This window comes from Zeus faber, assembly GCF_960531495.2.
Source record: "Zeus faber genome assembly, chromosome: 9".
Lineage (NCBI taxonomy): Eukaryota > Metazoa > Chordata > Actinopteri > Zeiformes > Zeidae > Zeus > Zeus faber.
Genome location: NC_137197.1, coordinates 21299568 through 21312535, shown reverse-complemented (window position 1 = coordinate 21312535; position 12968 = coordinate 21299568). Strand labels below are relative to the sequence as shown.

Here is a 12968-nt window from a genome sequence, read left to right as displayed (position 1 = left end):
AGCTTCCGAAGTTCCGTGGAAAAGGGTCATTCGATTAGGTTAGATTTTTTTTTTACAGAAGCTAATCACTTACCTTCTGACCTAAAGGAAAACCCGATGGCGAGGATACGTGTCAATTCCACAAATCTGTTTGATTGGTTCAGCATGTTTCCGTGTTATAGGAACGTAATCAGTCGTGAACTAGTTTTCCCACAGTAGCTTGGCATCACACAGTCAATACCGTGACGTGTGCGCCACCTTTTCATCGGGCCATTCGATGATGTGCGCTACCCAGGCTGATAAGACTCGCCAGATGTTGCAGTCCAGCCCTCATCCAGGTCTATCTCCTCCTGCTGTTTATCAATATTTGCAGCTAGACGGCCTTTCCCCGTCGGCCCGTAACCGGACTATAAATAGCCTGTTTGTGCCAGTGCTGGGCGCTTTGCACAGGTGAGCGCGCACAGTAGGTGAATCTAGCTCGGTAGGGGCAGCCGGAGGGCTGTTATGGCTACTGTTACGACTCCTAGCAACTAGTGTTCGCAATCCAAATCATCGACTACCGGGCTTATCACAAAACCACCCGGGAGAATCCCTCGAACTGAAAATGGGATTCTTTGAGTTCACGGTGGTGGTACATCGTGTCCATGGTGATGCGCCCGTTCGCCCTTCCCCTCTCCTCATTATTCTCCTCATTACAGCTGAGCTGGACCGCATGAAGGACGACCCTCACTTCCGGCTTGGCCCTTCACCCCTACACTTACCAATGGGAAGTCCCAAGAGATCCTATTAGAGTGTTGTGTCCAAGGCGTTATTCCGCTCACTGTGATGGCCCACAGGGAAGCGCTGTACTGTTGCTTTGGACCGTTCGAGATATTTCCACCTACCCTTTGTTTCACACAGCGACTCCGAATCTCTCTTCAGACGGTGTGCGAATATTGATAGCATTGTCTCAACTTAAGGCTCACTGGAGTGTGCCCACCAAGCGATGGAGGGCTCATCAGTATTTTTTTGGTTCCTTTTATCCTGTTATTCTTTTACCATTTATCAGCCTGTGGCTTTCCCTCAGTGGTTATCTCTGCCATGTCTCTTAATAGAAATGCAGATAGACTGACAGAAACAGATTCAGACGGGCCATTTTGGCCCCAGTCCCTTTTGAAGTTAATGGATTAATGGAGGAAAGGAAGTGCAGGAGAAGATACATAAAGAGAGAGAGAGAGAGAGAGAGAGAGAGACAAAGAGAGAGTAAGTGAGTAAGTGAGTGAGTGGGGTGAGTGAGTGAGTGAAGACCAGCAGGGTGGAAAAAAAGAAAGAAAAGAAAAGGAAGTAGAAAGCAATCGAAGCGTTATTGATTTGGTCGGTTGCAGACTGTAATCCTTTTTCCCCGCGAAGGACTTAATAGGAAAATGTCGGTGTCGGCCGGCTGAGGGGTTAAAGAGGTCTCGCTGGGCTGTGGAGAGCCTGTGGCGGAGGTCAGCTCGACTATTCAAACAGCCCAAAGCCTCCCGCGCCCTCTGAAACCCAGACGGGGCGAACCGAGAGCACCTGAGGCTGAGTCACACTCACAAAGCCCGGCGCAGATGGTGACTCCGCTCTGTTCACAAAAAGTCAACCTGGGATTGGTTTAGTCCTGACAAGAAAAAAATGCAATTATTTATCGTCAAAACATACGGAGACGTTCCTTTTGTATGAATCTGACGCATTCATATGACATGTGACCTTTTTTTTATCTGAATATTTCATAAATGCGTCACAAATGGGACTTGACTTGACCATTCACAACGGCTAAGGGAATAATTTAAACGTGTCTTTTATTGATCGCCCGTGGACGCTTTTTCCATGTGTTCCCCAGTTTAATGAAGGAGAGCGTGGAGGTGCGCACGGGCAGCAGCACCAGTCTGGTGTTGAACCCCGGACGTTTTGATTTTGAGGTGTCCGACTGCTTCCTGCTGGGCTGTCCCCTGGGCCTGGTGCTGGCCATGAGACGCACGGTCCTGCCAGCCGTCCAGGGTAAGGAGACACAGTGTGGTTGGCTTCATCACTGGTCGACTCCAATCAAATCGGCTCGGATCAAAATGTGTTATCAAGTGCATTATCACAAATGGTCTCAATACACTGTACATTAAAGCAAAAGACTACGTAGAAAATAAAATTAATTATTATATGCATATAGACTCACACATACAATTGCATTTTCGGACCCTCAGTGAGCCAGCTCCACCCGGCCTGCTCCCAGATCTTCAACCTCTTCTTCCCCTCCGACCCCTCGGCCTCCCGCCTGGAGCCACTGCTGCAGCCCGTGTTCCACCGGCTGCCCCCGTTCGCTGTGCCACGGTACCAGCGCTATCCACTAGGGGACGGACGCTCCACCCTCACAGGTGAGACGCGACTTCGCAGTCTGGTTATTCAATTTCTGCATTTAATCATTGAGTTTATCTGTGTTGCTGCATCAATAAACCTCACGTTGTTGTTGTTTTTTTTATGTTATATGATGGGTTTTCGATGGTGAAGCCTGTGGGGAAATCTAAGGGGTGAAACTCCACCTGAAATTAGGTATAATAATTTAAATAAATCGTAGGAACAAGGGAATGGGGCGGCGTGGATCCGGTCTGCAGCACAGACTGTAAGGTATTACCCCGTTTTGTCGTCTGGTGCGGCTATACCTTTAACAGGTCACCTTTCCATCGCACAGAGCCAATGTAATCCCTCCGGTGGGCTGGGCTGTGGTGTTTTGAGTGCTTAACAAGCGGGTAATTTATTTAGGCCGTGTTCTCAGCCTCCTTCTGGGATGCCGGGGCTCAATCTAAACACCGGCTATAAGGCATAGCTGGGTTTTTCTCTGCCTCACTTTGCCCCCTTCAACCTGAGAGAAAGTAGGCCAGCGACTGATCTCTGCTCTTGACAAGTCTCTTATCATTAGAAACGAGTCCAGACGCCAATCCACTATCCCTAATATTTCCAGTCCTCTGCCTCGATTGTAGAAGCCGCTGGTGTGATTTCGTTTTCGGCGTTTTGAGTGATTTCGTTCTGATTTAGCGTCACTTCATTACCCCCCTTTGTTTAATCTGGGAAATCTTGTTTGAAAATCTTCTTCGCATATCGCATGCGTGTGATAAAGCACAAAAAAACGCCGTCAATCTGCCAGTGGAATGGGCCAGTGGTGGGTTTGACTCGTGTCGTGCCCAGGCACAAGGCCACGTGCTCCACATCCGTGGTGCCGCTGGTGCTCAAACCGCCGCTGGAGGATAACGGCGGCTTACTGGATTTTAATTAAAGTTCTAAATATGTATTCCATTGATCAGGAGCTGTCAAATCGTGTGTCAAATTAGAGATCACTGACAGGCACGGAGGCGGCGCTCTCATCAATATTCTGAATGCAAAGACGCACACGCGGGCGCGCATGCACGCACACACGCACACACACACACACACACACACACACAGAAACACAAAAGCGATGTACAAACAAACAACAAGCCGCGAAAAACCCTGTTAATTTCCTGCCTCGAAAATGTGGTTATTAGTTGTTTAGAAGGCTTGGTGAGAAGGCAATCGAATTAGCCTCTTATGAGTAAGACTTTGACATCTGCCTTTGGGTTTTACTAGGATTAATGGTTCTAATACAACAGGAATAAGCCGCCTTTTTCCTCCTCTGGGTGTATTGATTTGAACGTTGTCTCAATTGGAAATATGACCCTCCAGAAGTACTATTACACATGCAGCACCTGCTGTTTGTCTGACTTGTTGGCTTTCCGTGGAAAACATTTCACTCGGCTGTTCTCCTTCACGTAAAAAACAGACAGACAGACAGACAGACAGACAGACAGATGGACAGACATTGGCTTTAATTGAAATTCTGTAATACATTTCAAGCTCCCAGTACAATCATCCTTATTCACTTTATACAGTAAGTCCTTTACTGCATGTCTTATTATCTATCTTCATATCTATTTCATTGTTTGTCTGTCTATCTATCTATCTATCTATCTATCTATCTATCTATCTATCTATCTATCTATCTATCTATCTATCTGTCTGTCTGTCTGTCTGTCTGTCTATCGTTCTATCGTTCTATCTATCTACTATGGTTTTCCTTCACAAGCTGTTCTGGATCTGTGCATGAGAGGTTGTTTACTCGCACAACAATGGTTTTTGAGGGAAACGCACACTAATCCACGATTGTTTCTGTCAGCCTTTCAAAAAACCCACGACAACACCATGTCATCCAAAGAGTAATGACAGTGGTTGCTAAGCAACAACGTCTGAAAGTGCTAACAGTAACGGCTAATAAGTGCTTACTTAGAGCAGAGAGTGATGAGTTTGGGTAATTGCCTGCAATTGCAATCGAGGAGTTGCCGGTGCAGGCTTATGCCAGCTGTGCCAAATTCCGCCTATCGACTAAATCGAGAATAGAGAAATTAAAATGGCCAATATTAATAACTAGGCATGCATAAATGTAATTTTCTCCAGACTGAGAACCATCCTTTTATTCTTGGTACTGATACGGATACTGAAAACTGATTATTGATTTTCCAAAATACAATCAATACTGATTTTAAGTCCACGTGCGTTCATTATTTCGTGCTATTGTTCATATAAGACTAAGCCTCTTTGATTGGGAGAGGCATGTTTGTTTGGTGTACATCCTCTCCATACTGAATACCTGTGCATTCCTATAATAGTGGTGGTTCTAAGTTCTATCTGTTTCGCAAACTCCCCCGCCTCAGCCAGTCTTAAAAGCTTTTTACAATCTCTGGCATTTCCTATCAGGTTTTCGCAAATACTCTTAAGTCGAAACTCACATAAAAACAGGCAGATGGAAACCCTACTAGTCTTACTTTATCCCTAATTGGCCTTTGTATTCTCTTTTGTGTGCGCTTCCGTCAGCCCACTTTTCTCTGGCCACTGGATATTTTTTGTTTACATAGATTTGTGTGTGTGTGTGTGTGTGTGTGTGTGTGTGTGTGTGTGTGTGTGTGTGTGTGTGTGTGTGTGTGTGTGTGTGTGTGTGTGTGTGTGTGTGTGTGTGTGTGTGTGTGTGTGTGTACTGTATGTGTGTCAACAGAGAATGCGTCATTGCCAGCAGCCCTCTTCACCCTCTCTTTTCTCCTTCGTTTATGACTTTTCTCTCTCTCTCTGTCTCTCTCTGTCTGCCACTCGCTTCATTGTGCTGTGACAGAGCCTTGCAACGTTCCAGAGACTGAAGAAGAGGATGAGGCCCCTCCGAGAGGGGACAGGCAGGGCTCATTAGAGATAACAGATTGCAGTGTGTGTGTGTGTGTGTGTGTGTGTGTGTGTGTGTGTGTGTGTGTGTGTGTGTGTGTGTGTGTGTGTGTGTGTGTGTGTGTGTGTGTGTGTGTGTGTGTGTGTGTGTGCGTGTGTGTGCGTGTGAATGATATATGTAAGTATATCACACACACACGCGTATATACGTATAATATTTATATATATAACGTATGCACCGATAAGCCACAACATTAAAACCACCTACTTGTGAAGTAAATAACATTGATCATCTCGTTCCACTGGCACCTGTCAAGGGGTGGGATATATGAGGCAGCAAGTGAACAGTCAGTTGTTTAAGTTGATGCCTCGGAAGCAGGAAAAATGGGCAAGCGTAGGGATCTGAGTGACTTTGACAAGGACCAATTTGTGATGCCTAGAGGACTGGGTCAGAGCATCTCCAAAACGGCAGGTCCTGTTGGGTGTTCCTAGTATGCAGTGTTTAGTACCTATCAACAGTTGTCCAAGGTGAAACAGCGACAGGGTCATGGGTGTTTGATGTGCGTGGGGAGTAAAGTCTAGTCCGTCTGGTCCGATCCCACAGATGAGCTACTGTAGCACAAATTGCTGAAAAAGTTCATGCTGCTATGATAGAAAGGTCTCAATGGGTACAGTGCATTGCACTGCTGTCTCACAGCACAAAGGTCCTAGGTTTGATTCCCGCCTGGAGTGCTGTTGGCACAGTGGAGTTTGCATGTTCTCCCCGTGCTCACATGGGTTGTCCTCCATATAACATCAGCAAGGACCCCACCCAAAAACATGCAGAACATCGTTCTGGACATGACCAGCGCTGGACATTTGTAACCAGGTCCCCGGGCGCGTTGCTGTATGCTGCGAACTGCTCCTGGCTGCCCCCCGGAGGAAGGACAAGCTAGGATGGGTCAAAAGCAGAGAACTCATTTCACCGGCCACCATTTGAAGCGTGTGTGTGTGTGTGTGTTGGTCGCCGTCACTGCATGGGTGCATTGTGGTGTGTGTGCCATGTGACAAATTAAGATTCTTCACCTCATGAACACACAGTGCATCGTGGCTTGCTTCATATGGGGCTGTGTAGCTGCAGACCGGTCAGAGTGTCCATGTTGAACCCTTCACCCACCTCACAACTTCCAGGACTTAAAGGATCTGCTGCTAACGTCTTGGTGCCAGATACCACAGGACACCTTCAGAGGTCTTGTGGAGTCCATGCCTCCACGGGTCACAGCTGTTTAGGTGGCACGAGGGGGATCCACACAATATTTGTGGTTATCAGCGGTAGCTTTAATGTTGTGACACGGTGGCGCAGTGCATTGCACTGCTGCCTCACAGCAAGAAGGTCCTGGGTTCGATTCCTGCCTGGGGCGCTGTTGGCACCGTGCTCCGGTGGGTTATCTCCCAAATAGGAGCCTTTCTGTGTGGAGTTTGCATGTTCTCCCCGTGCTCACATGGGGTTTCCTCCACCTCACGTCAGTAAGGACCACCACCAAAAACATGCACCTATCATCGTCTGACCAGCGATGGACACTTATCACCTGGTCCCCGGGCGCGTCCACGTATGCTGCCCACTGCTCCTGGCTGTGCCCCCAGAGGAAGGACAAGCCAGGATGGCCACCATCAAAGCATGTGCATGTGTGTGTGTGTGCAAGCATGTGTTATAGTGTGGTGTGTTGCGTGATAAATAAAGACTGTTTCTTCTTCTTCTTTCTTGTGGCTGATCACTGTATCTCCACACAGAAAGGACTCTAATTGGGATATAACCCGCCGGAGCACTGTGCCAACAGCACTCCAGGCGGGAATCAAACCTAGGACCTTTGTGCTGTGAGGCAGCAGTGCAATTAATTGATTTAGGTGTTTATACACACAAACACACATACATGTGTACTACACTATACACACACACTGCATCAACCGTTTCTAGAAATGTACTCTTCACTTCACTTTATCTTAAAATGTTGTTCCTGGAATCTGTTGGCGGCTTTTATCTCTCTCCCCCCTGACTTAACTTTGGGAGGGGGTGTCAGAGCCCTGAGTCATCCCACAGCCGCTGGGACCACTTTTGCCTTCAGTTTATCTTCCCTACTTCCTCTCCTCTCCGGCCTCAGCCCCCCGGCAGCTCTCCAGCTTCTCATTTTCCTTATCCTTAATATGGCCGTCACCTGGGACATTGACCTCAATCACTGCTGAAAATGTATGTTCCGTGTCCACTACCACAATGTCCGGTTGAATGGCCATATCTGTCCAGGATGAAGTCCCGCAGGACCGGAGCTGTTTTTCATTCTCACCCACCCTCCGCGGTGTCCGTCCATCTGGTCTTGAGTATTTGGAACCGATCCACAGATGTTGCTGTCCCTAAATCTTACGCCCTGCCACTGTAGCCTACTGCTATGGACCTTTGTCGGTAAACGATAGAGAGAGCCTTCTTCCTCTTCCTTTCTTTTGTGTCTCATCGCTGAGAGAAGATAATTTTAGATTAACCTGTTTTTCGTGGCAAAGTAAGTCGCTCCAGAACTCTAATCAAGTAGTCAAAAGTGACAATGTAATACTCTAATCTTTAAATATATAGTTATCATTGCAAGAATGGAAAGGAAAAACAGGTCATCATGTAAAAAATAGACATTTTCCATTTTTTTCAGATTAAAAACAAAATAAATGAGTCTTGTAAATTCGAGGTTAAAAATAAAAAATATATGTTTTGTATCTTTTATTCACACCTTTTATCTTTATAACTACCTACTCCGCATAGTAATATTTGATTCACACTCGAACCCCAATCTCTATTACGCATTCCCACAGTTACACTTGAGCATACATTACACAGGCATATGTACAGTGTGTAGTCCAAAGTCCAAGGTTTGTATTACTAATCTGCTCAGAGATATTCTCATATTCTACTTGTCATTCAGAAGTGGAGGCACTCCCCTCAACTCCCCTTTAGCTGACCTTCAACTCACCTTGCACATGCTCAGACGAGCATCTAATGTCTGCCGTAACCACCATGATATCAACAGCACACCATCACTCACTCACTTACTCACTCCGTGTGAAACGGGAGCAAGGACGACCAGACTCTCTGCTCGTTTGTGACGCACTTACAAACGGGTGGATTTGCACCTTGTCCAGATCCGCGTTAACGTACATGCACTCCGCAGCGTACGAGCCGCAGACTGACACCACGTGCACGCGCCGCAATCTCCATGCAGCAGCTCTTCTGTAATGAGGAGACGTTCGATTTGTCTTTTTTTCAGACACAGACAGTGTCAAACGGTTGCCGATTTAACCGGAGACGTTATTTGAGGTGCGGGTATTTACGCTCGTACGTCAATGAGATTCCACGCTGGCGGCGCAGTGCACGCTTAGCTACATGGCACCATGGGTAAACAGGTTTAGGAACCATTCAAAACTCCCCCCGTGACTCGTCCCTTGTCCCCTCAGCGGGCTGATAATATAGCTGCAGCAGGGAAATTAATCGGAACAATGGTTGGTAACAATGAAAGGTTTTTTGAGACACATTAAATGTCAGCAAAGTCAACCAAACAACGGTACCGAAGGAGAGTTTATCAGAATAAGAATCTCAATCTGTGCATTCCGCCAGCTGCATTTACATATAATAGGAATTTTTAATGGTGAGGTTTGGTTTGGTTGTGTTTCCAGGGTTTCCTTAAGAATTTTTTTCAGGCCCGGTGGTACGCACCTAAAAAAGGTCAGGGTGGCAGACTGGCGGCTTCAGTCAGATGGTGCAGCAGACTGAAATAATGATCGAGTTAAAAAATTTTGTGCGCTCAGTACATTCAAGACTTTAAACAAAGTGATCACAAGGAGAGAATGACTCAATAAGCTGCATTTATTGCTTTAAAAATATGTTATGTAACTAATGACCTTTGCAAAACATCATCATCACATAATGAAGACAGTGTGCATGATTCATTGCTGCACTTTATTTTCCTTGGCTTGGAGAAAATTTCACCATAACATCAGAATATGGAAATTTTGCCACAGGAGGCCCATATTTTGAAATCTTGCAGTGCCCCCCTAGTGCTTCCTTGCAGCCTGTTCCCGAGGTCTGTTTTCACCTACCAAACATGAAGATTTGTCTTTATTTTGTAAATTCTTATATCCAAGAATAGATTGCTATCAAAAGCACTTATGAGTTCATGGATCACCCTGTTCATGGTGGAGAAATCACATTCACAGTTCACATTGCCCCACAGGAACAATGAGCGCAGTAATTTAAAGGGGGTAGTGTGTAGAACTTAGTGGCATCTAGTGGTGAGGTTGCAGATCATAACCAACTGAATACCCGTCCCCTTGGCGGTACAACATGGTGGCCTCCGTGGAAGAGACGGTGGAAGAAACTCGCAGAAAACGCAAAAGTCCCTCTAGAGCCAGTGTTTGGTTTGTCCATTCTGGGCTACTGCAGAAGAACCATGGCAGTGCAACATGGTGGCCTCCGTACCCGCTCCCTATGTAGATAAAAAGGCCTCATTCACTCAACTCATTCATGCGCAATGCAACGATTCCTATTTTTATGGGATTATACACATATTAAAGCATATTTATGAATACTATATTCTATTTCTGCCAAGACTGTTCTGTAAATTATACACACCGGGCACCCGAGCCTCGGGCGGCCGAATCTTCCATTCCGATTCATGGGATCTTTCATCACTTACATTGCACCGCGGGGTGTCGTGAGACGCTCCGAATCTGATTTCAACTTGCCATTTTTGAGCACGCAAATGTGAAAGCAAAACTCCTGCAGCACACAACGCCGGCGGTGCATATTGCACACTCGCTCCCTCTCCAATTTGGAAAACAGCACCATTCGTTTTTATTTTGAACAGTTTGAGTAAGCTATTTTGGAAAACAGTAAAGTTTTTAGAACGTTTTGAACAGGCCAATTTAAAAAAAGTAACTATTTTCGATTTTACTGTTGACATGGAAAACACGGAGACAGTCGGTCATTTAGTCGGCACATTTTAACATCCCTAGTTAGTACATGAGTTTAAATAGCATAAATGGACAGAAAACTAAATATTTTTGTTTGGCCTGGCGGGCGGCGAGGCCTGTACCATTATAAGGGAAATACTGGTTTCACTACAGATGATAAGCATTAAAAAGATTGAAAAAATGGAGAATAAAATAGTAATGAAACAAAACTGAATAAAAAGTGATTAGTGAGTGAGAGTCCATCCAACTATTTATCGATCGGTTTTCTTTCCACGGTTCTTCCCATCCAGGGTTGCAGGGGCCTGGAGTGTATCCTTGCTTTCCATGGGTGTATGAAAGAAAGGGAGATCCCCTGAGAGGGGATGGGTCGGGGGGGGGGGCGGTCTATCGCACAAATACCCTGAGAATTCATTCATACCAACTGGCAATTTAAGACCTCCAATTGAGTGACCTTTATATTGTTGGAGGCGGGAGGAGGAAATCCAAACACACAAACGCATGGAGAAGATGCAGAAGCCGTGCAGACAGGAACCCGTGACTGGAATCTAAAACGAGTTCTGGGGCGCTGCGAGAGGCCAGCACCACCTTGAGTCTAATTTCTCGGGAAAATATAACATGTGATATTCAATCTGTGTTCGGGAGCATCTCACTGCATTTAGCGACACTACTCGTTTAACAAAATTTTCCATTTGCTATTCTATTTATTTTTTAACAAGCTACTTTCCCCTCAAAGTAGTAGGGTAAAAGGACCAATACTGCTTCCCTTGCATTTCACATAGTAGTAGTAAACAAAGTGCAACACACACACTATCGTGTCCATCGGGCACCACGTGCACCTCCACACAGTTACAGTACATGCTCAAGATAACCGGGATGGTTTATGCATCAAATAAGAGAGAAGTCGAGACTCTTTGACCTATCTGTAACGATAATCGTTTCAGATTAAAATTTACAAAGCATGGACATTTCATTTTTGTGCAACAAAGTAGACAACAAGGGAAAATAACAGCGTAGCTGGTTGCTTTAATGCCAAGGGGGACTTGGCTGCGGCTCGGATACTTTAAATCATGAGCAGCCTGTGTATCGACAAGGTACAATTTCAAGGTAGCTTCCCCAACACTGTATACAGTGACATATTGCTCTCACCTGACAGACCTTAGAGCAGTGTTCTCCCTTTTGTCAGTGACCTATGTTGGAGAGCTAAGCTGCTGTCGAATGGGGAAAGCTCTCTCTCTCTCTCTCTCTCGCCACAAAGATCTGAAATGGATTGAGGGGCAATTGTGCCAGGAAACTTGACTATTGGGAACATGCTTCCTTAATGGTTTATTGTTGGAACCCACTCAACCTGGACTCTGGGCCTCTTAATCTTTGAGACGGTCGTGTGTACAAGTGTTCTCAAGCTCAAAGCGAGTCGTGGCGACGTGATTCTGGCCTGATTTTACCGCACGCAGGCAGCTTTTCTTGGAGATTGCCGAGCAAAGCCCCAGATCGGAAGAAAATCTCAGCGCGCTCCCGTGAGCGGCGGCTGCGGGGCGTGAACTGCTCGCCGAGCGCTCGCCGAGGGCTCGCGGACGCCAGCGAGATATCAAGCAGGTTTAATATCTGGTCGTGTCAGGAGCGACGCAACGGGCAACAGCCGATGAGCGCGCACACCGAGTGGGTGGGGGCTGAGGTCCAGAAGGAGAGACGGGAGTGCACGGATCAGTAGCCAGAAAAACAACATACCTTTTTTACTTTTCTTCTCTAGGGTTTTAATATATTTCTCATTTAAATTCTGCTTTTATTCGTTTTTTGTTTTTTTTTACAGCAATCAAGAATCGAATAAAAAGATAAATAATCCTGTCCCTGCCCATGCTATCGTGTCATTTCCGGTGTCACGGAGAGTTTAGAGACCCGACGGACTCGTAATGTGTGACCCAACGTCACCGATCAGCCTCGTAGTGTCGAACTACAACGACTTTCAAGATTCCCGATCACAAGACAGAAAGTCGTGTGGTGCGTTAACTGAGAAGCAGCGCCACCAACCACGCACACATCCCTTACATCCTTTTACGCTGTTCCGCGTGCTCTTCAACTCCCGGGCGGTGCCCGTCCACAACAAGCTCAATCAAATCCATATCTTGAGACGCTAGAACTAAAGTACAAGTCGATAGGATTTGCTTCAAGCCTCCGATCCGAGATTGGAGAAAGCCTCTGTGTCGTCCGTGGACTTTCAACACTGTTCCCTTCTTTTGTTTTCCTTAATGTGTACACTACAAATCAATATATACCTGGAGCGAGTCCTATTGGACAAGCCAGCGGCGTCGATTCGAGGGACGTCAGGGAATCTGCAGCGCGATTCAAACATGACTGCTGATCCAACCCCCTCTCTTTGTTGCTCTCTCACGCTCTCCTCTTCCTCCCCACATCCATAGCTGACAGCATTCACAGCTATCCGGACGTGTTTTTGGAAGGAGGGCAGAGTCCCAGACGTCCCGAGCCCCCCTCCCCAACAGAGACTGCTCCGGCCGGAGGGAGAGAGGCAGGAGGAGGGGAGGGCGGAGAGGGGCGCAGGGCCAGCGTGGCCAGTGTGGACAGCGAGACGTCTGTGTGCTCGGGAGGCCAGTTGGGAAATACGATTGCCAACAGTGAGTGGGATGGAAAGAGGGAAGCGGAGATAGAGATTAATTTATTTCATTGTCATTAAGTCAGGTTTTATGAGATGCAGCTACTTTCGAGACCTTGACCTGTGATTTCCTTGTACCAGACGATGTTCTCTGAGTTGAGTTCTCTCAGTATACATACTG

General features: G+C 46.5%; 1 protein-coding gene across 1 annotated transcript in view; it reads left to right on the top strand.

Moving 5' to 3' along the window:
* The window catches only part of pitpnm3 (PITPNM family member 3), a gene marked incomplete at its 3' end in the record, with an annotated part of 69970 nt that overhangs the window by 43328 nt on the left and 13674 nt on the right, over positions 1–12968 (top strand). The window contains exons 9-11 of the mRNA XM_080006796.1: positions 1829–1986; positions 2184–2354; positions 12597–12809. Coding sequence (XP_079862922.1) covers positions 1829–1986; positions 2184–2354; positions 12597–12809 — 542 coding nt within the window. The remainder of the gene's footprint in view (positions 1–1828; positions 1987–2183; positions 2355–12596; positions 12810–12968) is intronic.